The 25,297-nt window shown below is 68.9% G+C and overlaps 4 protein-coding genes across 12 annotated transcripts; 2 read left to right on the top strand and 2 right to left on the bottom strand.

The window, feature by feature from the left end:
• The first annotated feature begins 1,117 nt into the window (after positions 1–1,117).
• On the top strand, positions 1,118–7,108 carry PRMT5 (protein arginine methyltransferase 5). 2 transcript variants are annotated; one of them, XM_067533088.1, is made up of 17 exons: positions 1,118–1,245; positions 1,598–1,716; positions 2,004–2,089; positions 2,213–2,347; positions 2,436–2,548; positions 2,676–2,725; positions 2,846–3,009; positions 3,471–3,632; positions 3,928–4,005; positions 4,253–4,311; positions 4,551–4,673; positions 4,996–5,171; positions 5,299–5,408; positions 5,499–5,592; positions 5,762–5,878; positions 6,057–6,121; positions 6,365–6,549. In XM_067533088.1, exons 2-17 carry the CDS (start codon positions 1,614–1,616, stop codon positions 6,515–6,517), a joined length of 1,788 nt encoding a protein of 595 aa, XP_067389189.1. In that variant the 5' UTR covers positions 1,118–1,245; positions 1,598–1,613; the 3' UTR covers positions 6,518–6,549. The 2 variants fall into 2 exon arrangements, with proteins under 2 accessions (XP_067389189.1, XP_067389188.1); XM_067533087.1 differs by lacking the exon at positions 6,057–6,121 and having other exon boundaries at positions 6,365–7,108.
• Positions 7,109–7,145: 37 nt separating this feature from the next.
• On the top strand, positions 7,146–13,258 carry RBM23 (RNA binding motif protein 23). Of its 7 annotated transcripts, none has more exons than XM_067533100.1 (16): positions 7,147–7,290; positions 8,280–8,406; positions 8,490–8,570; positions 8,707–8,754; positions 8,835–8,884; positions 9,145–9,183; positions 9,919–10,065; positions 10,190–10,243; positions 10,501–10,618; positions 10,859–11,011; positions 11,252–11,389; positions 11,593–11,658; positions 11,986–12,172; positions 12,287–12,385; positions 12,506–12,590; positions 12,683–13,258. In XM_067533100.1, exons 2-16 carry the CDS (start codon positions 8,371–8,373, stop codon positions 12,684–12,686), a joined length of 1,305 nt encoding a protein of 434 aa, XP_067389201.1. In that variant the 5' UTR covers positions 7,147–7,290; positions 8,280–8,370; the 3' UTR covers positions 12,687–13,258. The 7 variants fall into 7 exon arrangements, with proteins under 7 accessions (XP_067389200.1, XP_067389196.1, XP_067389201.1 ...); XM_067533097.1 differs by having other exon boundaries at positions 9,142–9,183; XM_067533096.1 differs by having other exon boundaries at positions 8,832–8,884.
• Positions 13,259–13,669: 411 nt separating this feature from the next.
• On the bottom strand, positions 13,670–16,917 carry REM2 (RRAD and GEM like GTPase 2). Of its 2 annotated transcripts, none has more exons than XM_067533069.1 (4): positions 16,637–16,917; positions 16,224–16,297; positions 15,565–15,808; positions 13,670–15,355 (listed from the first exon to the last, which is right to left on the bottom strand). In XM_067533069.1, exons 1-4 carry the CDS (start codon positions 16,878–16,880, stop codon positions 15,087–15,089), a joined length of 831 nt encoding a protein of 276 aa, XP_067389170.1. In that variant the 5' UTR covers positions 16,881–16,917; the 3' UTR covers positions 13,670–15,086. The 2 variants fall into 2 exon arrangements, with proteins under 2 accessions (XP_067389170.1, XP_067389172.1); XM_067533071.1 differs by having other exon boundaries at positions 15,565–15,772.
• Positions 16,918–18,245: 1,328 nt separating this feature from the next.
• LRP10 (LDL receptor related protein 10) lies at positions 18,246–24,122 on the bottom strand. Its single transcript, XM_067533107.1, has 7 exons — positions 23,744–24,122; positions 23,430–23,459; positions 23,146–23,284; positions 22,443–22,627; positions 21,342–22,179; positions 20,910–21,039; positions 18,246–20,653 (listed from the first exon to the last, which is right to left on the bottom strand). Exons 1-7 carry the CDS (start codon positions 23,790–23,792, stop codon positions 20,153–20,155), a joined length of 1,872 nt encoding a protein of 623 aa, XP_067389208.1. The 5' UTR covers positions 23,793–24,122; the 3' UTR covers positions 18,246–20,152.
• Positions 24,123–25,297: the final 1,175 nt, after the last annotated feature.

Raw genomic sequence — 25,297 nt, 5'->3', positions numbered from 1 at the left:
TGGCTGCTCGTTGTCCGAGGCTGGCGCTGGCTGGGCTCGCGCAACGATCCCTCTTCAGTCTGCTACGGCCCCAGAGCTGGCAGCCCCCGATTTCTCCAGCGGGGGTCCAAGCCTCGTTATCTGGAATGTGGGCTACTGCCTGGGGAGCAGCGGCTGCCCCAGGGCTCCTAAGTCACGGGGGGTGGTGAAGGGGGGCTCTGTCAACCGGTGTTTGCTGAGCAGCGCCCCGCATGTCGGGAAAATGGCCTGACACTGCTCTGGGGAGGCCAAGCGTGGGAGGACGGACGCCAGCCCGGGACACCCCTCCCGCCATGGGCTGTCAGCAGCATTCCCGGTGCAGCCTGGGGGCGAAGCGTCCGTATGGGCTGGAACCGCCAGCGCCAGGCACTGTACGTTTCCCGGGGGCAGTGGGATGAGCCTTGTGTCCCCCGAGGACCTGTCCAGCTTTACTGGGCCGGGCAGCGATTTCCTAGCGGTGGCGGGGCTGGGGGGTGACCTGCGAACTGAGCATGCGTATGACCCTGTGGCCTTGGTCCCGGGCTGGGCAGGGAACCCAGGAGTCCGGGCTCTCCACCCTGGTGTGACAAGCCATAACGCGAGCGAGCGGGGCCGGGAGTCGAACCGGGAACCTCTCTGTCCGCAGTCAGACGCGCTATCCATTGTGCCGCTGGTGGGTTGGGGGGGAGGTTAACGCCCGGTGCATGCCGGGAGGGGATGGCTGGGGAGCGGTGTGCGCTGGGAAATGTAGGCCAGGGCCTGTGGGGCCTAGAGCCAAACAGGCACCGTGCATGCTGGGAATGCAGCTAGCACAGCTCATTGAGCCAGCGAGGCGCACTAGGAATCGTGGGTAATGTAGTCCTGGCGGCGAGGCGGCTCGTGCCTGGCGCTGCGCATGCGCGATGCCTGTTGGGAAATGTAGTTCTCCGCCCCGCGAAGGGCATGACGGGAAATGGAACCTTCCCGGCGCCGCTGATGCGATTGGTTCCCGCTGTCTGCACACCGCCCCTCCGCTCTCCGGTTGGTGGCCGGGGCCCGGCGCGGAGCGCTGATTGGCCGGGCGGGGGCGGGGCTGCGCGCTGATTGGCCGGGCGGTGCGGCGCGCTTGGCAGATGCGATGGCGGCGGCGGCGGCAGCAGCGGCGGCTCCGGGCCCGTGCGGGGCCGGGGGGCACCGCGTGTCCAGCGGGCGGGACCTGAGCTGCGTCCCGGAGGTGGCGGGGACGCTGGGCGCCGTAGCCCGGCAGGGGTGAGACAGGCCACGTGACCCGCACCACGTGGCCGAGAGCTGCCCGGGCTCCCCTCCCCCACTGCGGGGGTCCGTGGGAGGAGGGGCCTGGTGGGGTCACGCCCCCTGATGGGCTGGGGAATCCCCCTGCCACTGGGAAGTCCCGCCCCCATGCAGGGGGCGGGGCCGGTCGGGGACACGCCCCTTTGCCCTCGATCCCCATCCTTTGGCCTGGGGCCCCGCCCTGCTCCTAGGAAACCCCTCCCACCATGGAGGGGGGCCGGGGGGCCCTGGTGTTGCCTGGGCCCCCTCCCACCCCGACACTGGCCGGAGCCACCCCACCCCCGCCTGCCTGATCTCCCCCTCCCCACAGGTTCGATTTCCTCTGCATGCCTGTCTTCCACCCCCGTTACCGCCGGGAGTTCAGCTGCACCCCCGCCCGCGCCCGCCCGGGCCCCCACACCCGCTCCGACCTGCTGCTCTCCGGGAGAGGTGAGACCCCTGTGCCCACGGCGCTGTCCCTGCCCCATTTTCCCCCAGGACGGCGCCCCCTCCCCCCGCTGGGCCCCCCGGTGCTGTCCCTGCCCCCCTCTGCCCCTGGACAGCACCCCTCCCCTGGGCCCTGCCCCCCTCTGGCCCAGGATGGCACCCCCTTCCCCCCGCTGGGCCCTCCGGCGCTGTCCCTTGCCCCCTCTGCTCCAGAACAACGTCCCCCGTCCACCAGGCCCCTCTGGCAGCCTCCCCGCCCCATTGATCTCCCCCGCTCTCGGCCCCCCCAGACTGGAACACGCTGATCGTGGGCAAGCTCTCACCCTGGATCCGCCCCGACTCCAAGGTGGAGGCCGTCCGCAGGAACTCGGAGGCGGTGAGTTGAGGGGGGGAGTGGATGGGGGCCGGGGAGGTGGCATCACGGTAGGGGGAGGGCAGGGAGGGAGTTGGGGGGGCAGGGTGGCCTGGGGGCAGGATACACTGTCTCCCCTCCCCCCAGGCGATGCTGCAGGAGCTGGACTTCGGGGCATACCTGGGGCTCCCCGCTTTCCTGCTGCCCCTGAGGCAGGCCGAGAACCCCAACCTGGCCCGGGTGCTGAGCACCCACATCCACACTGGCCACCACAGCGCCATGGTGAGTGCAGGCGGCGGGGGTAGGGCGGGCGTGGGGGGGGGGGGTTGTCCTTGTCTGACCCCCCTGTCTCCTACCCCTCCCCCCCCAGTTCTGGATGCGGGTCCCCTTGCTGGCCCCCGAGGACCTGCGGGACGACGTGATCGCCAACGAGCCGGTTCCGGAGGTGGAGGACGGCTCTGGGGACGAGAAGACGTGGACCTGGTGAGGGGCTGGGGCATGGGGGGGGGGCCTCTGGCAGGAGGGGCACTGCCCCAAGGGGAAGGGGGGCTTTTGGGGGGGCATGTTCCCGCCCCTGTTCACTCCCCTTCTCCCCCCGGTTTCTCTGCAGGTGGCACGATTTCCGGACCCTGTGTGACTACAACAAGCGCGTCGCAGTGGGTGAGTGGGGGCTGGGGGGCACTTCCCCGGAGAAGCTCGCAGCCCCGGCCTCCCCCCGCCTCCTGGCTGGGGGCCCTGCCTGTGGGGGGGGGAGCTCACCCTGTTTTCTGTCCCCTCCAGCCCTGGAGGTGGGGCCCGACCTGCCCTCCAATCACGTCATCGACCGCTGGCTGGGGGAGCCAATCAAAGCCGCTATCCTGCCCACCAGCATCTTCCTGACCAATAAGAAGGGCTTCCCCGTCCTCTCCAAGATGCACCAGCGCCTGGTCTTCCGCCTGCTCAAGGTGAGCCCGGCCCCTGTCCACCCAGCTCTGGCCCCGCCCCTGGCCCCTGTCCACCCAGCTCTGGCCCCGCCCCTGACCCCTGTCCACCCAGCTCTGGCCCCGCCCCTGGCCCCTGTCCACCCAGCTCTGGCGCTGGCCCCAGCCCCGCCTTCCCAGATTCCCTGGCCAAGCCCCGCCCTCCCAGAGCTCCTGGCTCCGCCCTCCGAAGCCACACCCACTCATCGCTCCGCCCACCAAGATCATGACTCAGTCACACGCCCGCCCCCCATGGCCCAGAGCCCCACCCCCTTCTTCCCAAGATACACCTGTCTGCTCCACCCCGCTCCCAGATGGGGCAGTGTTATGGGGAAGGTGCTGCTAGCACCGGAGGGCGGTGGGGGGTGACCCCATTATCTGCTCCCCCCCCGAGGTGGGGGCGGTCTGCGTGTGGGGCGGTGTCCCATCTGTCCCCTTCCCCCCAGTTGGAGGTGCAGTTCATCGTGTGGGGCGCCCACCACCACCCCGAGAAGGAGTTCTGCTCTTACCTGCAGTACCTGGAGTACCTGAGCCAGAACCGGCCCCCGCCCTCTGCCTACGAGCTCTTTGCCAAGGGCTACGAGGACTATCTGCAGTCGCCCCTGCAGGTGAGCGCCCCCGCCTGGGGCCGACGGGGACACGGCACCCTCCTTAGGGTCCAGGGTTAACAGCGTCTGACTGGCCCCAGGGTTAACGCTGCGTGATTGCCCGTACCTCCAAGCCCTCCTTAGGGCCCAGGGTTAACGGTGGCAGCGTGGCGGGGTGGGCGGTGCCAGGTGGAGGGGGGCATCTCTGCCCTGGGAGGCAGGTGTGGGGGTGTCCGTTGTTGGGGGTCAGAGTGAACTCTGGGCGCTGGGGGGGGTCCAAGCCTCTCCCCCCCCCCATAACGTGACTCGTCCCCAGCCCCTGATGGACAACCTGGAGTCCCAGACCTACGAGGTGTTTGAGAAGGACCCCATCAAATACGCCCAGTACCAGCAGGTGCGTGCGGGGAGCTGGGCATGGGTAGTGGGAGGGGCCTGTGAGGAGGGGCGGGGCTTCAGGGGTTGGGCTTAGCTATGAGGAGGGGCCGCGGGGGCCTGGGAAGGAGGGAAGCAGGGGGCTGCAAGAGGGGCTGCGGGAAGAGGAGGGGGTGGAGTTTGGAGGGCTGGCAGGGTGGGGGTGGGGGGCTGGCGGGATAGGGGGCTGTGGGGCTGACCGTCCCCCACCTCCCCCCCCCCCCACCCAGGCGATCTACAGGTGCCTGCTGGACCGGGTGCCCGAGGAGGAGAAGGAGACGAATGTGCAGTAAGTGAGGCCCCGCCCCTCCCTGGTTATTCCCCGCCCCTCAGTTATGCCCCACCCAGCTGCTCACAACCTTGGGAGATAGTGCCACACACTCGCTACGACCCATTCCCCCTCCCCCCCGACAATGGGAGCCCTGGCCCCCCAGAAATCCCCTAGCCCCCAGGGTGGTCATGGAGCCGGCCCCCTAACCGCGCTGTGCCGCCCGGGGCCGGGCCCCCTAACCGTGCTGTGCCCCCCAGGGTGGTGATGGTGCTAGGGGCCGGGCGGGGCCCCCTGGTGAATGCAGCGCTGCGGGCGTCCCGCCAGGCCAGCCGGCGGGTGCGGATCTACGCGGTGGAGAAGAACCCCAACGCTGTGGTGACGTGAGTGCCCCCCGCCCCCTGTCTCTGGCCCCCCGGCCCCACTTGGATCTAGGTTTCATTTTTCCTCTCAGACTGGAGAGTGGGTGGTATGTGGGGGGGCCTGGCAGAGTGGGGGCTGGGCAGTGCAAGGGGCTGGCAGGCAGCCCCCCTGGTTACTCCGTGCCCCACAGGCTGGAGAGCTGGTGGTAGAGGGGGACAGGCCCTGCGGGAAGGCTGGCAGTGGATGGGCTGGCGGAGGGGGGCTGGGCTGAGTGGGGGGGCGCTGTGCCGTGCAGGGGGCTGGTGGGCAGCCCCCCCCCCGGTGACGCGGTGCCCCCCCCAGGCTGGAGAGCTGGCAGTACGAGGAGTGGGGCTCGCAGGTGCGCGTGGTGTCCTGCGACATGCGGGAGTGGGCGGCGCCGGAGCCGGCCGACCTGCTGGTGTCCGAGCTGCTGGGCTCCTTCGCCGACAACGAGCTGTCGCCCGAGTGCCTGGACGGGGCCCAGCACTGCCTGCGGGGTGAGCGGGGGCCGGGGGGAGGATGGGAAGGGGGGACGGGTAGCGGGGAGGGGCGGGCACGGCATGGGCGGGGCCGAGGGGGGGCAGCCGTCGCCCCGCTCGCTGACCTCCTCTGCCCCCCTCCCAGCGGGCGGCGTGAGCATCCCCTGCAGCTACACGTCCTACTTGGCGCCCATCTCCTCCTCCAAGCTGTACAACGAGGTGCGGGCCTGCCGCGAGAAGGATCGGCACCCCGAGGTGAGCCCCCCCTCTGCCCGCTGCCCCCCCCCCCAGCCCCGCTGAGCCCTGGGGGGGCCACGCCAACAGCTCTCTCTGCCCTCCCCCCAGGCGCAGTTCGAGATGCCCTACGTCGTGCGGCTCCACAACTTCCACCAGCTGGCGCCGCCCCAGCCCTGCTTCACCTTCCACCACCCGCACCCCGGTAGGTGCTGGGCGGGGCCTCTGCTGGCCACGCCCCTGGGGTGGGATCTGACTGTGGGTTGGCCGCACCCCACCCAGGGGAGGGGATGGGTGGGCTCTGAGTGGGCCACGCCCCTGGGGGCGGGCGGAAGGGGTGGGCTCCGAGCTGAGCAGCCCCTCTCCCCGCTCAGAGCCGACCCGGGACAGGAGCCGCTACCGGGAGCTGGAGTTCGCGGTGGAGGTGAACACGGTGCTGCACGGCTTCGCCGGCTACTTCGAGACCACGCTCTACGGCGACATCCTCCTCAGTGAGTGCGGGGGCGGGGCCGGTGGGGCCGGGGTGTGGCGGGGGCGGGGCTGGTGCAGGCGGTGGGGCTCTGCTGCCGGGTACAGTGGGGCCGGGCGGGGGAGGGAGGTGGGGGTGGGGCCGGCACGGGGCCGGGCGGGGGCGGGGCAGTGGCGCCTGGCTCACCCCCCTGTCCCCAGGTATCCGGCCCGAGACGCACTCGCCTGGCATGTTCTCCTGGTTCCCCATCCTCTTCCCCATCAAGGTACGGGGGGCGGGGCTTGGGGGGCTGAGGGGGCGGGGTCTCCGTTCTGAGGGTGGGGTCTCCATGGGGGCGGGGCATGAGCCGTTGGGAGGTTCTGGGGGGCGGAGTCGGGTCTGTGGGCAGTGGGGGCGTGGCCCGGCAGAGGGCGGGCTCTGTGCCTCGGCGGGGGCGTGGGCAAGAACGGGGGGCGTGGCCTGTGGCTGCGCGCGCTGACTCCTCCCCCTGCTCTCTCTCTCCTCGCAGCAGCCCATGGCGGTGCGGGCGGGCGAGCGCGTGCGCGCCTCGTTCTGGCGCTGCGCGGCCCCGCGGAAGGTCTGGTACGAGTGGGCCGTGACCGCGCCCGGCTGCTCGGCGCTGCACAACCCGACCGGCCGCTCCTACACCATCGGCCTCTGAGCGCCCGCCCCGTAATAAAGCGTCTGACCCGCCCCCGCCTCTGTCTGTCTGTCTGTCTGTTTATCGGGCGGGGGGCGACTTTGGCTGGGGGGGGGGTCGCCATGGCAACCGCCTCTCTGCGCCGAGCGATCTGCGGACCCCGGCACGGCGCCGCAGCCAATCGTCGCTCAGCCCAGCAGCGCGAGAACCGCCGCTCCCTGCGTAGCGCCGCTCTCTGCAACGAGCCAATCGGAGTCGCAGTTTCGGGGCTGTCCCACATCCCTCTCTCCCCGCACGTTTACGGCCAATCAGCGCCGGTGCTGGGAGCCCGGCCACATCCGCTTCCGCGTTGTAGACCAATCAGGGTCGTCGGGCTCCGTGATCTCCCGCCTCCGCCGCACGGACAGCCGCACGTCCTTGCGGCTGCGAGCCAATCAGCGACGCTGTTGCGAGCGGAGTTCCGCCCAGTACGTTCCTCGCCAATCATGGCTGGGGCTGAGGAAAAACATGTCTCCGTCCACACTCTCTTCGCCAATCAGCGCTCCCCCCTCTGGCTACCTGGCCAATCAGCGTCGCCGAGCTAAGCCGCGCCCCTTAGCCTGGCACTGGCCAACCAGCGCCGCCCCTCACAGCCAATCAGCGACGCGGGACGTGCCGCGCCTGCGCAGGGCACTCCGCTGCGGGGGGAGGGGAAGGTTCTGGAGGTAGCCGCGGCCTCCGCCATCTTAGCGCCGCGTCCGGCCGCGGAGAGACCCGGAGCCGCAGGAGTCGCCGCCGCCGCCGGTGGGGGCTGGGTGAGAGCGGGATGGATGACGTCACGGGGGTGGGGGCTGCGTTACGGGGGCTGGGGGGTGGTGGTGACGTCAGCTGCCCCTGAGGAGGGGGGTCGCGAGCGCGGAGCCCTGGAGCGCTGGGGAGGGGCTCGAGGGGGGCCTCGAACGCTCGGGGCGTCGTGGGCGGGCCTTAGAACGCTGAGGTCCTTGGGGGAGGGGCCGCGGGGCGGGGCTTGCGAGGGGGCTTAGAACGCTGGGGTCCCTGGGGGCGGGGCCACGGGAAGGGGCGGGGCTTGCGAGGGGTCTTAGAACGCTGGGGTTCCTGGGGGGCTGCGTGGGGCTTGCGAGGGGGGCTTAGGACGCTGGGGGCGGGGCGACGGGGCGGGGCTTGCGAGAGGACTTAGAACGCTGGGGACCCTGGGGGGCGGGGCGTGACCCCAGCCTAGACCCTGGAGGCAGGGCGTAGAGTGGCCGGTTCTAGAGCCGAGCTCTCTTGGGCGAGGGGGGTCCGGCACGTGGGGGCTCCGAGGTGGGGGCACTGGAGCCGCCGGGAGCCACTCGAGGACGATCTAGAGCAGTGGCTTCCTGGGGTACAGGGCTCGTCTCCCCCCACATCTGCGATAGGTGGGGGGCTGGGACGTGGAGCTGTTACTGCTCCGGTCGGGCAGCGGGCTGGGGGGTGGGCCTGGCCCCACGGTGTAGGGGATTCGGGCAAGTGCCCCAGGGGAGTAGCGGTGCGGAGCGGGTTAGAGAAGACCAGTTCTAGAGTGGGGCAGCATCTAGAACCTGCTTTTCCAGACTGGGGGGAGGTCTGTAGGGCAGTGGGCTGGGGCGTGATTCAGGCCCTCAAGCACTCTCTGGACGGGCGAGCCGTGTGGGGGCTGGGTTGCCGGCTCGCGGGGGTAACAGAACGGTCGGGCCCTGGCTCTGGCTCTGAGATCCCAGGTGGTTCTGGAGCGTGGGGGATTCTCGAGTGCTGCCCGACTCAGCCGTGCCCCCTCTCTCCGTAGGACACATCCGCGAGCCGCTCAAGCGCCAGCCAGAGCCCAGCCCGCCATCCGCCCCTGCCCGGCGGGCGTGGGGCACCCTCCGGGGCCGTCCATGGAGCCGGGGGTCTCGAATCCACTCCCGGAGCCAGTGAGTACCCCAGTGGGGGTGGGGGGCTGCCGGGTGCAGGGGTGGCCGGGCCTGGAGCTAACCCCACCCCTCCTCTCACGCAGAGCCCGCCGGACGCCATGGCGGCCGATGACTTCGACATCGTCATCGAGGCCATGCTGGAGGCGCCCTACAAGAAGGAGGAGGTGAGGGGGCCCCACACCCGTGGGCTCGTGCCTTGGTTTCCCGGGCGTCTCCGTGGTGGCGGAGGGCGGGTGGGGAGTTGGGGGGGTGGGGCGGGTCGGCCCCTCCCCCGCTGAGGCCCGGCTTTCTTCCCTGCAGGCCCAGCCAGGACCCTCGAAGGCGCCAGCTGAAGCTCCCGCGGCCCAGGTAACGTATGGGGGGCTGAGGGGGCATGTGGGTGCCGCGGGGGGGGGGCTGATCTCACCTCTCTGTGCTCCCCTCAGCAGCCCCCGGAGGAGCAGAGCAAGGAGGTGAAGAAGGAGAGCGCCGGCAGCAGGTGAGGGGGGGCTGCCCCCGTGAATGTCCCCCCTGCCACTGGTGAGGGGGCTGCCCCTGCTAACCGGGCAGCAGGCGAGTCCGGGGGGGCGGAGGCCCTGCCCTGGGGGAGGGTTGGGGGTCTGGGGCCCTGCCCCCTGCTGACAGTGTCTGTGCCCAGCAGCAGGTATGTCGGGGGATGGGTTAGAAGGTGGGTTATGGGGCATGGAGGGCGGATTGGGTGGGTCCTGCCCCCTACTGACAGCATTTCTCTTCCAGCAGCAGAAAAAAGAGGAGTCGGAGCCGTGAGCACAGACACAGGTAGGGGAGGGGGTGGGGGGTGGGAGATGGGGGGGTGAGTGATCGGCAGGGGGGGGCCGTGGTGGGAGATGGAGGGGTGAGTGATCGCCAGGGGGGGGCCGTGGTGGGAGATGGGGGGAGTGATCGGCGGGGGGGGCCGTGGTGGGAGATGGAGGGGTGAGTGATCGCCGGGGGGGCCGTGGTGGGAGATGGGGGGGGGAGTGATCGGCAGGGGGGGGCCGTGGTGGGAGATGGGGGGGGGGGGGTGATCGGCAGGGGGGGGGCCGTGGTGGGAGATGGGGGGGGAGTGATCGGCAGGGGGGGCCGTGGTGGGAGATGGGGGGGGTGATCGGCAGGGGGGGGCCGTGGTGGGAGATGGAGGGGTGAGTGATCGCCAGGGGGGGCCGTGGTGGGAGATGGGGGGGTGAGTGATCGCCAGGGGGGGCCGTGGTGGGAGATGGGGGGAGTGATCGGCAGGGGGGGGGGGCCGTGGTGGGAGATGGGGGGGAGTGATCGGCAGGGGGGGCCGTGGTGGGAGATGGGGGGGAGTGATCGGCAGGGGGGGCCGTGGTGGGAGATGGGGGGGAGTGATCGGCGGGGGGGCCGTGGTGGGATATGGGGGGGGGGGGAGTGATCGGCGGGGGGGCCGTGGTGGGATATGGGGGGGGGGGGAGTGATCGGCGGGGGGGCCGTGGTGGGAGATATGGGGGGGGCTGTGAATGTCCGGGGGGGCTCTCTGACATCCTGTCTCTGCAGCCGGGACCAGGAGCGGCGGCGCCGGAGCCGGGAGCGCCGGAGCCGCCACAGGAGCCGCAGCCGGGAGCGCCGGCGGGGGAGCCGCTCCCGGAGCAGGGAGCGCCGGCGGGAGGAGAGAGCGCGGTACCGCAGCCCCCCGCCCCCTGGGTGAGTAAGGCCCCGCCCCCTGGGAGAGTGAGACTCTGCCCCTGCTCTAAGGGACCCCCACTCCTGTTCTCCCTCCCGCTCCCTTGGCCCTGCCCCCCGCCCTGACCCCATCTCTGTTCCCCAGGCGCCGCTTTGGTCACAGCAAGAGCCCCCTGTACCGGGAGAAAAGCCCCGTGCGGTGAGTGATGGCCCCATGGGTGCAGTGGGGGGGGGGTCAGTGCTGGGCCGGGGGGGCGCAGTGGGGGGGGGGGGTCCGGCTGCGGGGGAAGCCAAGGGGAAGGGGGGGGGGCCGGAGGGTGGGAGTGGGGTGAAGCATCAGAGGCTCCTGCGAGGGGGAGAGCAGGGCGGGCAGGGGGCCCATGGGGTGGAGGGGGCCATGGGGCAGGGGGCCCCGCTGACGCCCCACTGACGCCTCGCCCGGCCGACGCCCCACAGGGAGGCGCTGGGCAGCCTGAGCCCAGAGGAGCGGGACGCCCGCACCGTTTTCTGCATGCAGCTGGCCGCCCGCATCCGGCCCCGCGACCTCGAGGACTTCTTCTCTGCTGTGGGCAAGGTATGCCCCGCCCCCCGCCCCCTGCCATGTCTGACCCCGCCCCCTGCCATGTCTGACCCCGCCCCCTCCATGTCTGGCCCCGCCTCCTGCCATGTCTGATCCTGCCCCCTTGCCTGGGCTTCACCTGTTCCGCTCTCTCCAAGTCCCGTCCCCTGGGTCAGGCCCCACCCCTCCTGTGCTTTCTAGCCCCGCCCCCTGCCCCGCCCTGTCTAACCCAACCCCGGCCCCTCTGCCGCGCAGGTGCGGGACGTGCGCATCATCTCGGACCGGAACTCGCGGCGCTCCAAGGGCATCGCCTACGTGGAGTTCTGCGAGATCCAGTCGGTGCCGCTGGCCATCGGGCTGACGGGGCAGCGCCTGCTGGGCGTGCCCATCATCGTCCAGGCCTCCCAGGTCCGCCGCCGGGGGGGCGGCTGGGGGGCGGGCGGAGGGCTGGGGCTGGGGGCAGGGCCTGGGGCAGCCTGGGCTGGAGCAGGCGGGCAGGGGGAGGAAGGTGGGGCAGGGGGAGGGCTGTGCAGCGAGGTGATGGATGTGGGGTGGCGGAAGGGCCGTGGAGGGCAGGAGGGGGCCGTGGGGTGATGGGACGGCCGGGGGCAGGGTGACGGTGACCCCCACTCACCCCGGTGCCCGCAGGCGGAGAAGAACCGGCTGGCGGCCATGGCCAGCTCGCTGCAGAAGGGCGGCGGGGGGCCCATGCGGCTCTACGTGGGCTCCCTGCACTGCAACATCACCAAGGACATGCTGCGCGGCATCTTCGAGCCCTTCGGCAAGGTGGGCGGGGCTGGGGGCGGGGCCAAGGCTGGGGGCGGGGCAGGGTTGTGTTGTGGGGTAGGGCTGGGGGTGGGGCCAAGTCCGGGGCTGGGGCCAAATATAAGGGTTGGGGGTGGGGCTGAGTTTATGAGCGGGGAAATGGGGGACCGTGAGAGGGGCCTAGCTGCCCCCCCTCATTCTTTGTCCCGCCCCCCCCCACGCAGATTGACAGCATTGTCCTCATGCGGGACCCGGACACTGGCCAGTCCAAGGGCTATGGATTCCTCACGGTGAGTGGGGCCTGGCCCCCCAGCATGCCAGCCCCTCCCCCGGCCTTGTCCCCCGGAGCCAGCCCAGCCCCCGCTATCTGTAGCCACTCCTGCCCCCTGGATCGCCTCTGGCCGTGCCTACTTCCGTGCCCTCCTCCCCCCGGCCTGGCCATCCCCCCCCAGCCTGGCCACTCCTGCCCCCTGGATAGCCCCTGGTCGTGCCTACTTCCCCGCTCCCCCTCCCGGCCTGGCTAGCGCCCCCCTGCTGTGCCCAGCGCCCCCCCACCTGCCCAGCCCCCCCCCCCCCGCTGCACCGTGCCGGCTCCCCCCAGCTGCCGTGTCCCGCAGTTCGCAGAGGCGGAGTGTGCGCGCCGGGCGCTGGAGCAGCTGAACGGCTTCGAGCTGGCCGGGCGGCCCATGCGGCTGGGCCACGTGACGGAGCGGCCGGACGGAACCACGGACATCGCCTTCCCCGAGGGGCCGGACGAGGAGCCGGCCGCCGGCCGCCTGCAGCTGCTGGCCAAGCTGGCCGAAGGTGCGGTTGGGGGTGGGGGCGTTCTGGCCGGGTGGAGGGTGGGGCTCCGGACAGGGTGGGGGGCTGGGTTCTGCTGGTCTGTCTGTCTGCTCACGTCCACCCCGTCCCCTCCAGGCTCCGGGATCCAGCTGCCCGGCGCGGCCGCGGCCCAGGCCGCCCTGCAGCTCAACGGCGCCATCCCGCTGAGTGCCCTGAACCCGGCCGCCCTGACAGGTGAGGGGGGCTTGGCTCCGCGTGGCAGGGGGCAAAGGGGGAAGGGCGGGGGGGCCGTTGCCGTGGGAGGGCCGGACGCAGCCCCCAGCCCCCACTGACCCACTCTCCTCCTCCCCCCAGCTCTGAGCCCGGCGCTGAACCTGGCCTCGCAGACGCTGGCGTCCCAGTGCTTCCAGCTCTCTGGCCTCTTCTCCCCCCCGGGCATGTGAGTGGGGCCGGCTGGTGGGGGGGGGGTGTGAGCACAGGGGGGGCCCACGTGTGGGGCTCAGTCCTCTAACCCCCCATTTCTGTCCGCAGGTAGCGACGCCCCCCTCACCCCACGGAGCCGGGGGCCGGGCGGCCGGAAAGGGGACGCGGGGGGCTCCCAGCAACTCCCCCCTGAGCCAAGGGCCGGAGCTGGGGGGGCCCCCGGGAGTCGCTGTGTGTGTGGGGGGGGCCGTGCCCCCCTGCCCCTCCCCCGTCAGACGCGGCGTTTTTTCTTTTTCGTTTCTTTTTCTTTATGGCGACGGATTAAAAAATTATCACGAACCCCCTGAGTTGGGACTTGGCTGGTGGGGGGGGGGGGGGTGGCGGCAGTGCGGGCGGGGGGGAAATTAGCTCGTCCTTGGTTGCCATGGCACCGGAGCCTTAATTCGTTACTAAAATTAGTGAATATTGTTCTTTTACTTTCCATCAGTTCCCCCTTTAGTGCCCCTCACTCCTGACCCACGGCCCATCAGGCTGGGTGCCCGGGGACTGGGGGGGGGCGGTGTGTTGGGCTGTGAATACCCCTTACCCCACAGCGCCCCCGGCTGCAAGTGGTTGGGAACCCCCCTCCCCCAGCCAGCGCTCTGTTGCTATGGTAACACTACCCATCTCCATGGCAACCTGCAGGCTGCACCACACTGCTGTTTCTATGGTGACGGGACGGGATGTGGTTCCCTTGCAGTTTGTAGCTGTCTTTGCCCCCTCCCAGGTCTGAATGGTCCCCCCCCCCCCACCTCTGGTGATGGGCGGGCAAGGAGCTGAGAGCAAGGGGCTGGGGGAACGGGAGGGTTTTCTGGAGGGGGGGCTGTGAATGGGCTGGGGGGGTTGGGCAGAAGCAGAGGGGGCTGGGAGATGGGGGGGGGGAGCTATGGAGTGGGGGGGCTGGGTAGAGTCTAAGGCAGCTGGGGGGCTCAGATCCCCCCTTCATCTTCCCCCCAACCTCAGAGGTAAGGCAAGGAGCGTGACGAGCTGCTCTGGATCCTAGCGCTGCCCCCTGGCCCATGGCCCCCCCCCCCCAGTAAAGACACAGCTTGCAGCTCTGGTAGAAAAGTCCTTTAATTGAGAGCAGGAGGCCACACCCCCAATATGGCCGCCGTTGCCCCCCCCGGGTGCAGTGGGGGGGGGCCCTGCCATGTTAAAGCAAAGAACCGGCTTGGAGAATCCACCTGTGCCTTTAAGAGTCTGGCTCTTAAAGGAGAGGGGCACCTGGATGAATCACCATTGCTCTTAAAGGCAAGGTTACAAAGCGTTCTGCTCCTGGCTGGGTGAGTGAGAGGGGCCCCAGCTCTGTTTCTTTAAGAGCTTCTTAAAGGTGCTAGTCATCGTGCGGGAGGGCAAATATTCATCTTCCAAGACAAAGGCTGCAGAGAAACACGTGACCTGAGTTGGGGGCTTCCCGTGCTCTTAAAGGGGAAGTGCCTGCGCCCGGCTGGCCAAGGGCACTGCCATCCAAGGGTTCCCCCATCCGGCCTATGCAGCCTGTGCTCCCTGCAGGTGCCTTTAAAGAGAGCATTGCAAATGTGTGGAGGACAAATAAAAAACACGGTCTCCAGGCCAGTACCTTTAAGAGCTCTTTAAAAGGAAAGGTGCATGTATCTGGAGGACACTAAATAAATAAATCACTCTTCCAGGCCAGGATGCTGACTTGGCTGAGTACATTGGTCCCCAGTGGGTGACTTTAAGAGTCTCTTAAAGGTGAGGTGCACAAGTGTGGAGGGCAAATACTGGTGCTGGCCAGCATCACATTCAGTGGTCGGTGAATTCAAGGCAAGCTTCGTTAAAGGGGCGGCTCAGGAATGCGGAGGCCCAGTAAGACTCACTCAAAGGCCATCCCTTTAAAATCATCTTAAAGGTGCGGTGCACAATTGCAGCAGGCACCTGTGAAAGCCAGCACGGAGCCATCCGTCAGCCTCCTCCTGTGGGAGGTCCAAAGCGGCGCCTTTAAGCCTCTCTTCAAGGTGAGGTGCACAAGTGTGGTGGACAAATAATCCAGCAAAACAACTTTCCCCTCGGAGAGGTCAAATAAAACGTCCCGAGGAGCGGGGCCTTTAACATCCACTTAAAGGGGATGTCCGCTGACATGGAGGGCAAATAACCGCTCCCACTGGGTCATGAGCCCTCAGACCTGCTGGCAGCCACCTTTAAATCCCTCTTAAAGGTGAAGCGCGTGCCTACGGTGGACAAAATCCAGCCGGGAGGCGTCCTGGAGCGTCTAGTTTCCACCCCGTCTCTAACACTTCTTAAAGGGGAAGTGCATGGCTGCGACAGGTCAACAAAGAAACCTCCGGTGCAGCGGTCCCAGACTGTCCACCGCCCGCCGTGTCTTTAAGATCCTCTTAAAGGTGAAGCATGTGACTACGGTGGACAAAAATTAAATCTCGCCCGGCCGGGCGGAGGTGAAGCCAGGGGGATTCTGGGTGTCTCCCCCCTTAAAGGGCCAGTGGCCAGGTGTGGCTCACAGCACGGAGAGGTCGTTGCAGGACTTGGAGCGCTGCTTGAAGAAGCGGCCGTTGCGGGGGACCAGGCTGGAGAGGAAGCGCTTGGCCTTCTTGGTGCGGCTCTCGCGGCGCCCGCCGGGGCCCCTGCTCGGGCCCCCGGCCGGGCGGCGCCGGCGCAGGCGGATCTGACGCACGGCCCCCTCGAAGAGCTCCCGCGTGTTGTGGTGCAGCGCGGCCGACGTCTCGATGTGTTTGCAGCTGAGCATCACCGCCAGGCTGCGGCCCTCTGGGGGGGGGGGGGCCGAGAGGGGGCGTTAGGGACCCTGCCCGGGGGGTGGATTGAGTCGGGGGGAGGAGTCCAGGGGGCCCAGGGAGGTTGGGGGAGCTGAGGTGGGTGGGGGGGGGGCTGCTGGGCAGGTAGCTCAGGGTGTTTCTGGGGCAACCCCTGGGGGGTTTGGGGGCTCAGGAAGCTGTCAGGATGGGGGGGACACTCACCCTCCAGCGAGACCTCCCGGGAGCGCGCCAGGTCGCTCTTGTTGCCCACCAGGATGACGGGGGGGTCAGGGTGGGGGCTGGCCTCCCGCAGGCGCAGCAGGGTGGGGGGCAGGCGGCTGAAGCTGCGCCGGTCGGCCACCGAGAAGACCAGCAGGAAGGCGTCGCCCGTCTGCAGACACGACTCCCGCAGCCAGGCCCCCGCCTCGCCCTGGGGGAGACCCCCGTCCCCGTCAGCGCTGCTGGGCTGCGCATAGATTTGCATACATTAGGGGAGGGCCTCACCTTCCCCCAGCTGAGGTCCCCCCCCCCCAGCCTCATGCATAAATCTGCAGAAATTTACACGCCACCCGAATTCCCTGCACCGAGAGGGGCACATGGGCATCCGCCAACCCTGGCACACGTGCATTAATTTGCATATATTTGCATGCACCCCAATTCTTGGCATTCATTTGCATAAATCTACATACACAGCCCCCGCCCCCCGTCCAGCTCCATGCACTCATTTGCACAGCTCGGCAAAGCTTTGCAGACACTGAGCAAAACACCCCCGCCGCCCCCATTTGCGCCCCCCCCCATGCACCCCAAGGCCCAGGCAGGTACCAAATCTGCATACATTTGCATCCCCCCCTCCAGGCACGTGTCGGGCCCCGAGTCCCCACCTGGTCCCAGATGTCGTAGAGGATCAACGTGGTCTCCTCCTCGTCCACCGAGAGGCGGCCCTCGTAGGTGTCCGCTGGGGGGGTGGAGGGGCGCAGTTGGGGGGGCGCTGGCTGAGGGGGGTCGCCCTGCCCCAGAGAGCCAGGGCCCCTCCCCCACACCAGGCGGGACAGAATCCTCGTCCCGGCCCCATAGCATGGAGGGGACCCCATACCCGCCCTCCCCCAGCCCCGCTGCTGCCCCCCCCCCCGAACAGCCGCCCCATAACCCCCATTGCCCCAGCCCCCCCGCTTTCCCAGCCCCCCTCGTCCTCCCGCCTGCCCAGCCCCCCATGGCCTCCCCCACCTACCCAGCCCTCTCGGCTCCCCATAGTTCCCCCGCCCCTCAGCCCCCCCATCGCCCCCCCCGCACTCACCGGGGTGCTCGTCCTCGGCGGGGACCCCCCGCAGCCCCGCGAAGGTCCCGGCCAGCGCCGTCTTGCCCACGCCGCTCTCGCCCGCCAGCACCACCCGGTAGGGCCCCCCCGGCGACCCCCCCGGCGACTGGGGGGGCGAGTCCAGCTCCTCCACCGCCGCCTCCCGCCGCAGCTGGTGCTTGGAGGGCAGGGGCAGGCTGCCCCGGCGGGGCCCCCGCAGCCCCCCCAGCGGGGGCAGCGCCATGGCGCGGGGCTGGGGGGCACGGGCGAGAGGGGGTGAGACGCAGGCAGGAGCCCCCCCCCCCCGGCCCCTCCAGGTCCCTCCCCCCCCTCCCCGGCCCCTCCAGGTCCCTGCCCGGCCCTCCAGGTCCCTGCCCGGCCCCCCGATGCCCCGCTCGGTCCCCCCAATTTTCCCCCCTCCCCTGCCCCCCAAGTCCCTGCAGCCCCGGCCCCCTCCCCAGCCCAGCCTCCCACCTGCGGACGCTCGGCTCCGGTTCGGCTCCGCGGCTGCCGGGTCCCCGCTCGCGCCTCTCTACGGAACCGGCCGGGAAGCGGCTCCCTTTAAACCGCTCCCCCCGCCCCCCAGCGCACCGGGGGGACGCCCCGCCCCCGGCAGGTCACGTGAGGGGGGGCCGGGGAACCCCCCTCCCCAGCCCAGCGACAGACTCGGGGGCAGCGGGGTGGATGGGGGGCGGTAAACGGGGGGGGGGCACAAACAGCCCCGGGTTTGGGTGTTTTGGGTCCCCCCGCCCCCGTCTCCCCCCCCCCAATCCCGGCGGGGGGGGGCTCAGCCTGCAGCGTCACTGGGAGATCCGCCCCCCCCTCCCGCGCTAATTAACCTGCTGCCGCCTTCCCACCCCCGCCACTAATTGGATAATCCCTTCCCCCCCCCCAATGCGACAGGCGCCGATTCCTCCATCAGCTCCGCCCCCCCCACCAGCTGTGCCCCCCCACCAGCTGTGCCTCCTGGGCCCCCTCCTCCAGCTGTGCCCCCCCTCCAGCTGTGCCCCCCTCCTCTTCTGGCCCTGTGCCCCCCCCTGCAGTCCTGTGCCCCCCATCTAGCCCCAAACACACACATCCACCCTTTGAGAGCCCCCCCGGGTGAAGGGCTCCCAGTTTCCCTGCAGCGGGTGCGCTCCTGGCGGGCAGCAGTAGTAGACTCTGACCCCAGCCGCCACGGCAGCCTCTGCCCGGCCTCGCGTGTCAGCTCGTTTCTCCGCTCCCGAGGGAAGGAACAAGCGGCACCGATTAGTTTTTTTTCCATCTGAAATGTGTTTATTTGGCGCTGGGAGGTTTCCGGCGCCCAGCCCAGCTCCTGCAGTGCAAATAAAGCAAAATCCCCCCCCCCCCCCACGACCCGTGGGCCAGCAACCTTGGGATAGGCGGCTCACACAGGCCTGCCACAGCCTTGTCTCTTCAACACACGCGGACGGACACTCCCGCTTCACTTCTCGGGCCTGTCACACCAGTCGCTGCCCAGGCACGCTGCACTCTGGCCCCTGCCTTTCATCGGCCAGGTCAGTGTTTTCCCCCGGGATGTTGCCGTACGGCTCGGTGGCGCTGCCATCAACCGCATGATGCAGAAAACGCTGCTTCCGGTTTTTTTCCACCTGGTCGCTACCTTTTCGCAACTTTTCGTTTTCAGCCAGTGCCCGGATTCTGGCACAGCCTCGCCTTGGTCACATGCGCCGCTGCACCAGTTTCGCTTCTGTTTTTCTCCTCACAAACTTGCTCTACAAAAGCCAGTTACAGGTTTTCAGGCTCCTGGTCCTGGTTCCCAAGCAGGCTGCACCGTGAGTCACGGCAGGTTGGTTTATAGCTATTTTTCGGTGCAGAGAAACCCATTTCGTTCTTGTTCCTCAACTTAAAAACACGGCCAAAGCTTTTCCCACCACTCACATTTTCAGATTTGACAACTGCCTTGCAGCACAATTCGTTGCCGCCCCATGCAAATAGTTTACACCTTTTCCAGGGGCCTAGATTTGCGGGTTGATTTCTCTCCCTGGTTCCTCTCGTTCAGCTGTAACGGCACAAAACCAGCAAGACACGGAACCAAAACCAAACCAAAAACCCTCACTGCAAAAAGTCGGTGGCTTCCCCGGAGTGAAACGTCTCATGCAAGGAGCCGATTAAAACACAAACCAGCATCGCGAAGCGTCCAGGTGGAGCATCGAAGGCAGCATTTCCAGTTGCGTGAGCACCTTGCGCGTCCTAGTTTGCGCTGGAAAAAACCTAACTACAAAAAACAAACAAATCTCTGCCAGTAGCTGGTTAAATGCGTCTGCTTTTCCCGCTGCCTTTGAAACGTGCTTTGCAAGGCGACTGCACAAATATTGCATCCCCAGCCGCCCGGGTCATGGCCCACGGCCCCAGACACCTGCGTTTCTGTTCAGCTGATTTCTCACCCATTAAAAAGAAAAAAAGCCACAAATATATTAAAAAATATCTATCAAAATGGCCAACGCTGTCTTTCAGAGCTGGCCATTGCCTTTAAGAAGAGATATTTTACTGCCACATAGAATCTCTTGTCATTCAGAATAATTGTTGCGTCTGTTTGGTGAATACACACACACACACACACACAGGCTTTTTCAAGTCCCATTTTAAAAGCCAATCATTTAAAACAATCTCTTGAGAAGGCGAGAAAATGGACATTACCTTTAAGAGTTTTTTTTTTAACAGCCATGCAAATATTGTGCGGGGTGAAGCCCGGCTGCAGAAACTCACGTCTCCAGTTTCTGCCTCATTTTTTTCCATTTAAAGCAAAACTGGATTTTTTTAAGCCACCGGGGAGGGAAATATGGCTGGTTTTCCCCATTTCCTTTAAGAGAGATTTTCTAACCTCCACACACAAAAGTTTTGCTGTAATGATTCATTGCTCGAGAATTGCAGGAGTCGCGTTTTTTAAGCTAAGTTTGAAAAATTAAAATTGAGAGAGAAAATTTCCAGCCAGTGCAGAGGAAAAGGACAGCCACCCCAGCCATTCCCTTTAAGAGCCCTTTTTTTAACAGCCACAAAAATATGCCGCCCTGAGCCAGCGCCTTTAAGATTCTTTTCCCACTGCCACGCACAGGCACCTTTAAGGAGTTCTTTACACCAGCCAGACAAAAACGTCTAACGGGCACATCCCCTTTAAGAGCCTTTTTTCTTGACTGCCACACAAGTATTTTCCTTTCTGGTCAGAAGCAGCCCACATTTGCCCCCGGCAACGCCCGGGGGGGGGGGGGGCGGAACCGATTGGTTCAACCCCGCTTCCCTGTGTCCCGATTTGCCACCTGGCTCTTAAAGTCAATGTCTGGCCATGCTCGCCCCTTTAAGAGGTTTTGTTTTTGGACTGGCAGGCGAATATTCTCTCTCTGCTAAGTCCTTAAAGGGAATGTGCAATGGCACCTCTCTGGGTGCCAGCCATTTTTTGACTGCCAGACAGATATTGCCCCGCCAGCTGACCCGTCGTCACCATTCTCCCCATGGGCCGCTGGGTTCTTAAAGGCAGTGGGGCATGGCAGGAGCGGGTAGTCATGTGAGGAGGGGGTCATCCTCCGGGTCCCCGGATGGGGGGCAGGGCCGAGACTCAGCGAGGGGCAGCAGCAAAACATCGTCTTCGCCCTGGGGGGAGGGGGGAAGGCTCGGGGGGTCCCCGTGGCCCTCGGGGGAGGGGAAGAGGTACCCATGGAGGGCCCCCATCAACCCCCTGGGCAGGCGCTGGGGAGCCACGGGGGGCGGGGCTGTGGGTGGCTCCAGACCAGGGGGCAGGACTTTCTGTGGCAGGGGCGGGGCCTCATCGGGCCCGCCAGCCGCCCCCCCCTCCTCCTGGCCTGTGGCATCCAGCGGGGGCTGGGACGCAGGGGTGGCGGGAGGGCGGGCGGCGGGCGTGGTGCGGGGCAGGAGCCCCCAGCGGCGTAGGCGGCGCAGCAGGCGGCGCAGGGGGCGGGGGGGGCGGCGGGAGCGGCGGCCTCCCCCCGGCGGCTCCTGGCGAAGGAGATGGAGCAGGGAGCGCAGGTTCCCCAGCAGCGACGCCTGCAACAAAAAGGGGGGGTCAGCCCCGGCGGGAGGGAGTCTGGGGGTCTCAGGACTGGGGGGGGTCGGGAGTGCCAGGGCTGGGTCTCCGGGACATGGCCAGGGGGCTGTGGTAGGGGTCGATGTGGGGTGGACTCCGGGGTGAGTTCTGGGGCGGGGGTGTCGCTCAGCGGGGTTTTCTGTGGAGATGGGGCTGGGCCGTCTGCCATGGGTCTGGGCGCCGTGGGGGGCCGGGCGCCGTGGGGCCGGCTCTCACCTGCCCGGGGCTGTCGGTGGGGAAGTCCTCGAGCGGCGGGATCAGCCCCTGCGCGATGAGTTGCCCGTAGGACGGCGGCGCCTCCTGCCGCACCAGCTGGGCGTCCCCGCGGGACAGAGGGGCGAAGAGGCTGTGGGGCAGGAAGAGCGTGAGACGGTGACTCCTGGGCGGCCCTTCCTCGAGCCCCAGAGCCCTCCCCAGCCCTCCGGTCGTCTAGCCCCGCCTCCATTCCCACAGCCCCACCCATCTCATAGCCCCGCCCCATCGAATGGCTCCACCCCTGTCCCCCTAGCCCCACCTCCATTCCCACAGCCCCACCCCCATCCCCCAGAGCCCCGCCTCCTCTCCCTATACACCCCCCCATTCCCACAGCCCCGCCCCCGTCTCCCAGAGCCCCACCTCCTCCGCCAGAGCCCCGCCCCCGGAGCCCACCTGTACTCCCGGCTGCGGGCGGCGTAGAGCCGGCAGGTGCAGCCCAGTGCGACGACCAGCAGCAGGCCGCAGACCAGGGCCCCGATGGCGGCGGCCGCCACCACCTTGCGGGGCAGGGTGCGGGGGCAGGCGGCCTCGTCGGAGGCGTCGGCGCAGTCGGGCTGCCCGTCGCAGCGCCAGGCCTCGTAGACGCAGCGCCCGTCCCCGCAGCGGAAGTGGCCCGGCTGGCAGCGCCAGCAGCCCCGCTCGTCCGCCCCATCCGGGCACAGGCTCTGGTAGTTGCACCGCTCGGCCGGGGCGTAGCAGGGGGCCCCGGGGCCGGCCCGGCAGGGGTAGCCCCCCCCGGGGCAGGCGGGGCAGCCCTCCTCGTCCGCCCCGCCCGGGCAGTGCCACAGGCCGTCGCAGCGCTCGGCCGGCCCGTAGCAGCGCCCCTCGGCCCCCGCCCCGCAGGGCCGGCGCCAGGGCACGCAGAAGCCCCGCACGTGGTAGGTGGCGTTGAAGCCCCGGCCTCCCCGGCCCCACCAGGCCACCCAGGCCCGGCTGGAGGGCGCCTCCACCGCTAGCGGCCGCCCGTTGCTGGCCGCGTCCAGGCGCCGGAGCAGCCGGGGCTCGGCCCCCGGGGCCGGGGGGGCGGCGTAGACCTCCAGGGCGTCGCCCGGGCCCAGGTCCAGCGCCGTGAAGAGGACGGTCAGCGGGCGGCTGTCGTGGGGGTCCAGGGCCCAGCGGCACCGGATGGGAGGGCCAGGGTTGCCCCCCGGCCAGCCGGGTGGGGAGAAGACGCCGTAGAAGCCATCCAGGGTCAGGTTACAGGCCGGGGGCGGGGGTGACGGGGGGGACTCTGCCGGGGGGGAGAGAGCATGTGAGACTGGGGCGGACGGACAGACGGGGTGCCCGGGGACGGGTGGGGACGCAGGGGGCGGGCAGACAGACAGGGGGCCAGGAACCACGGGGCAGACAGACAGACAGACAGGGGTTGGGGCCGCGGGGGGCAGACAGACAGAAGGGTGGGCAGGGATCCCTGGGAATGGATGGACGGATGGGGATGCGGGGGGTGGGCAGACAGACAGACAGCGACCGCCCCCGCCCCCCGGCCGGCCCCACCTGTCTCGTAGTGCAGCTGGAAGCCCTCGGCGGCCGCCCGGCCGCGCCGGTAGCTGAGGGTGACGTTGGCCCCCCGGTAGCGCAGGGGGGCCGGGGGCCGGGAGCCGCACAGGGCCTGCGGCAGATGGGGCTGAGCCCAGACCAGCAGCGTCCCTGCCCCACACGGCAGCTGGAACCGGTCGAACCTGCGGAGAGGAGATGGGGCTGGGACCCGGCTGCATCTCTGGGGGGCAGGGGCTGGTTGGGGGGGGCAGGGCATGTTAGGGGGTGGGGGCAGGGCCTGCTGGGGAGGCGGGGGTGGGGCCTTCCCCTCTTGGGGGCTGGGGATGGGACTGGGAGCCGGCTGGGGGTCCGGATCGGGGCTGGTTGGGGGGGCAGGGCTGGGGGGCTGGGGGTGGGGCCTTCCCCTCTGGGGGGCAGGGTTGAGCCATGGCTGGCTGGGGGGGGGGTTTGCTGGGGGGCTGGGGTTGGGAGCTGGCTTCCCCTCTGTGGGGCGGGGCCTTTCCCCTGCGGGGGAAGGGGGCGGGGCTCAGATCCGGCCCCAGAGCGGGGGAGGGGCGGAACCGGGATAATTATTGTTTTCGCTCTTCTCTGGGGTGGGGCAGGGGGTGGATGAGCTGGGGCAGAAGGGGCAGGAGCCTGGGGACTGGGGGGGGGGGTAGGGGGCAGGCCGGGGGAGTGGGGGAGGGGCGGGGTCTCTCACCTGATGGTCACCACGTCCTCGGGGCCCCCCAGGATGATCCACGTGCACCTGCTGGGCATGGGGCGGCCGCGCCGGGCGGGGGGGCGGGTGATCACCCCCTGGCGATCCCCCCGCAGCTCCGGGGGGGCAGGGCAGGCGGCTGGGGGGAGGGGGTTGCAAAGGTCAGCGATGAGTCCCCCTTCCCCGGCCCCTCCCCCACACCCAGCCCCCCCAATCACAGCCCGACCCCCTCCCTGAACCGGCCCCCGGCCCCCTCCCCTGCCCCCCGCCCCGCCCCCACTCACCCGCGTCTCTCTCAGTGGCCGGAGCCGCTTCTGGGGGGGCAAGAAATAAACCGGGATAAGAAGAAAAAAGGGGGGCCCCGGGCCGGGCTGGCGGGGGCTGCGGGGCGGGAGTGAAGGGCACGGGGGGGGGGGACTGGGGTTCAGGGAGGAGTGAGGGGTACCGGGGGGAGGGGGAGTGAGGGACACGGGGGGGGGCACCGAGGGGCGGGGATCGGGAGTGAAGGTCCCGGGGGGGGCGGGGGTTAGTGAGGGGTACCTGGGGGGCGGGGGGGGACACCAGGAGTCGGGGGGGGCGGGGGGGCTCCGTCTCTCACCCCAGACGTGTCCCAGCAGCAGGATCCAGGCGACCCCGAGCGGCGACATTCTCCGGGCGGGGGGGGGGGGGGCCCGGTTCGTCCGTCTGTCCCCCCCGCGGGGTCCGGCGGTGGGGGAGGGTCCCTGGCCCGATTTCCCCCCCCCCCCGCGCTCCCCTCGCCCGGCTCCGGAGGGCCCCGATCCCCGACTTCCGCCCTCGGGGGGCCGGATTACTGCGGTGGGGGGGGGACACGGATCCTCCCCCCGCGGCCGGGCCGGTTCCGTCTCTTGCCCCTCCCCCCCCCCCCCGGCTCCCTCCGCGTCTCTCCCGGGCCGGACCCGGGTCCAAAAACGCCCCCGGCCCCTCGCCCCTCGCTGCGCCGCCGCTGGAAACTTTGTTTCCTTCCTTCGCTTCCTGGCTGCAACTTTCCCGGCCGGGCGGGGTCACATGACCCGCCCCCCCCCCCGGCCGCTCCCCTGAACCCGCCCCCCCCGCCAGCCCCGCCCCCCTCCCACTGGCCCCCCCTTATTTCCGGGGGGGGGCGGAATTTGTATCAGTGCCCAGAACATTTTACTGCAGCGGGGGGGGGGGGGGGAGAACCTATAGATCTGGGGGGGCGAACTAGATCTGGGGGGGACCTATAGATCTGGGGGGGCGCGCTAGATCTGGTGGGGGGGCTCCCCACAGCTAATGGCGGCCCTCGCTCCTCCACCGTTAACTCGTCCCCCTCCCAGCACGGTTCCCCACCCCGGCGCTGGGTGTTGGGGTTCAGGAGGGAGGTGCCCCTGGGCACGGGCTGTGGGGGGGGGGGGGTACCGCGGAATCGGGCACTGCCCCTTTAAGAGCCCCGTGAGCACGATTTCCTGTTTACACACTCGCACCTCGGGGCGCTGCGCCCCCTGGTGGCCACGTGAGCAGCGGCTCACACGGGGTGGGGGGGACAGGAGTTGTGGTACTGGCCCTTTAAGAGCCCTGGTTTTGGGGGGAAGGGGAGGTCCCAGAATTGTGGTATCGGCCCTTTAAGAACCCTGCTGCTGATCCCCCCACTGTCTGCTCTCCCACCGGGGGAGAGGGGGCAGGGTGACACCCCCAGAGCCTGGCCAGCGTCTCCACTGGTCCCAGCCCCTGGGCCCCAGCCAGGCCCCGAAGGGCTCCTGGGGGGTTTCCCCGCAATAACCTTGTCGTCCTTGACTGCTGCCCGAGCCCCTCCCTGCCTTCCTGGGACAGATGGACGGACAGACGCTGGTTCCCGCTGCCGCAGCTTGGCCACCCCCCCATCCCCCCTGGTTTAATGGGGCCTCTGCCCGGTTTGCCGCCAGGGGCCGTGCCAAGGACGCCCAGGTGGCTTTTCCTTGGGGTATTTCCGCTCTCCCGCCTGCAGGAGGCGCACGTCTCAGCCCCACATCAGCGGCTCCCTCCTGTCCGCCCCACTGAGGCCTGAATCAAGACTTGCCCCTGCTCAGGAGGCTCCAGGACCCCCCTGTCCCATCCCCACGGACTGGGCCGCCCGGCTAAGTCCTTTGGCGGGCCCATGGCAAGTTGTTACCCTGGTTTGATGGGGGTGGGGGGTGGC

The sequence above is a fragment of the Emydura macquarii genome, unplaced genomic scaffold (assembly GCF_026122565.2).
Source record: "Emydura macquarii macquarii isolate MOO-44397 ecotype Brisbane River unplaced genomic scaffold, CSIRO-AGI_Emac_v2 contig_3322, whole genome shotgun sequence".
NCBI classification, from domain to species: Eukaryota; Metazoa; Chordata; order Testudines; family Chelidae; genus Emydura; species Emydura macquarii.
The sequence above is the reverse complement of the archived record's forward strand: the minus strand, read 5'-3'. Positions and strand labels throughout refer to the sequence as shown.

Bases quoted from the DNA above. Each gene is read 5' to 3' on its own strand.
- PRMT5 (XM_067533087.1), top strand. From the start codon at position 1,614: ATGCCTGTCTTCCACCCCCGTTACCGCCGGGAGTTCAGCTGCACCCCC. The intron at 5,172-5,298 runs GTGAGCGGGGGC...CCCCCCTCCCAG, and splicing joins GGCCCAGCACTGCCTGCGGG to CGGGCGGCGTGAGCATCCCC. The intron at 5,409-5,498 runs GTGAGCCCCCCC...CCCTCCCCCCAG, and splicing joins AGAAGGATCGGCACCCCGAG to GCGCAGTTCGAGATGCCCTA.
- RBM23 (XM_067533093.1), top strand. From the start codon at position 8,371: ATGGAGCCGGGGGTCTCGAATCCACTCCCGGAGCCA. The intron at 8,571-8,706 runs GTGAGGGGGCCC...TCTTCCCTGCAG, and splicing joins CGCCCTACAAGAAGGAGGAG to GCCCAGCCAGGACCCTCGAA. The intron at 12,386-12,505 runs GTGAGGGGGGCT...TCCTCCCCCCAG, and splicing joins GAACCCGGCCGCCCTGACAG to CTCTGAGCCCGGCGCTGAAC.
- REM2 (XM_067533069.1), bottom strand. From the start codon at position 16,880: ATGGCGCTGCCCCCGCTGGGGGGGCTGCGGGGGCCCCGCCGGGGCAGC. The intron at 16,298-16,636 runs GTGAGTGCGGGG...CCACCCCCCCAG, and splicing joins CGCCGAGGACGAGCACCCCG to CGGACACCTACGAGGGCCGC. The intron at 15,809-16,223 runs GTGGGGACTCGG...ATCTATGCGCAG, and splicing joins TCTACGACATCTGGGACCAG to CCCAGCAGCGCTGACGGGGA.
- LRP10 (XM_067533107.1), bottom strand. From the start codon at position 23,792: ATGTCGCCGCTCGGGGTCGCCTGGATCCTGCTGCTGGGACACGTCTGG. The intron at 23,460-23,743 runs GTGAGAGACGGA...TTGCCCCCCCAG, and splicing joins GCTGCTGGGACACGTCTGGG to AAGCGGCTCCGGCCACTGAG. The intron at 21,040-21,341 runs GTGGGCTCCGGG...CCTGCCCCACAG, and splicing joins GCCCGCAGCCGGGAGTACAG to CCTCTTCGCCCCTCTGTCCC.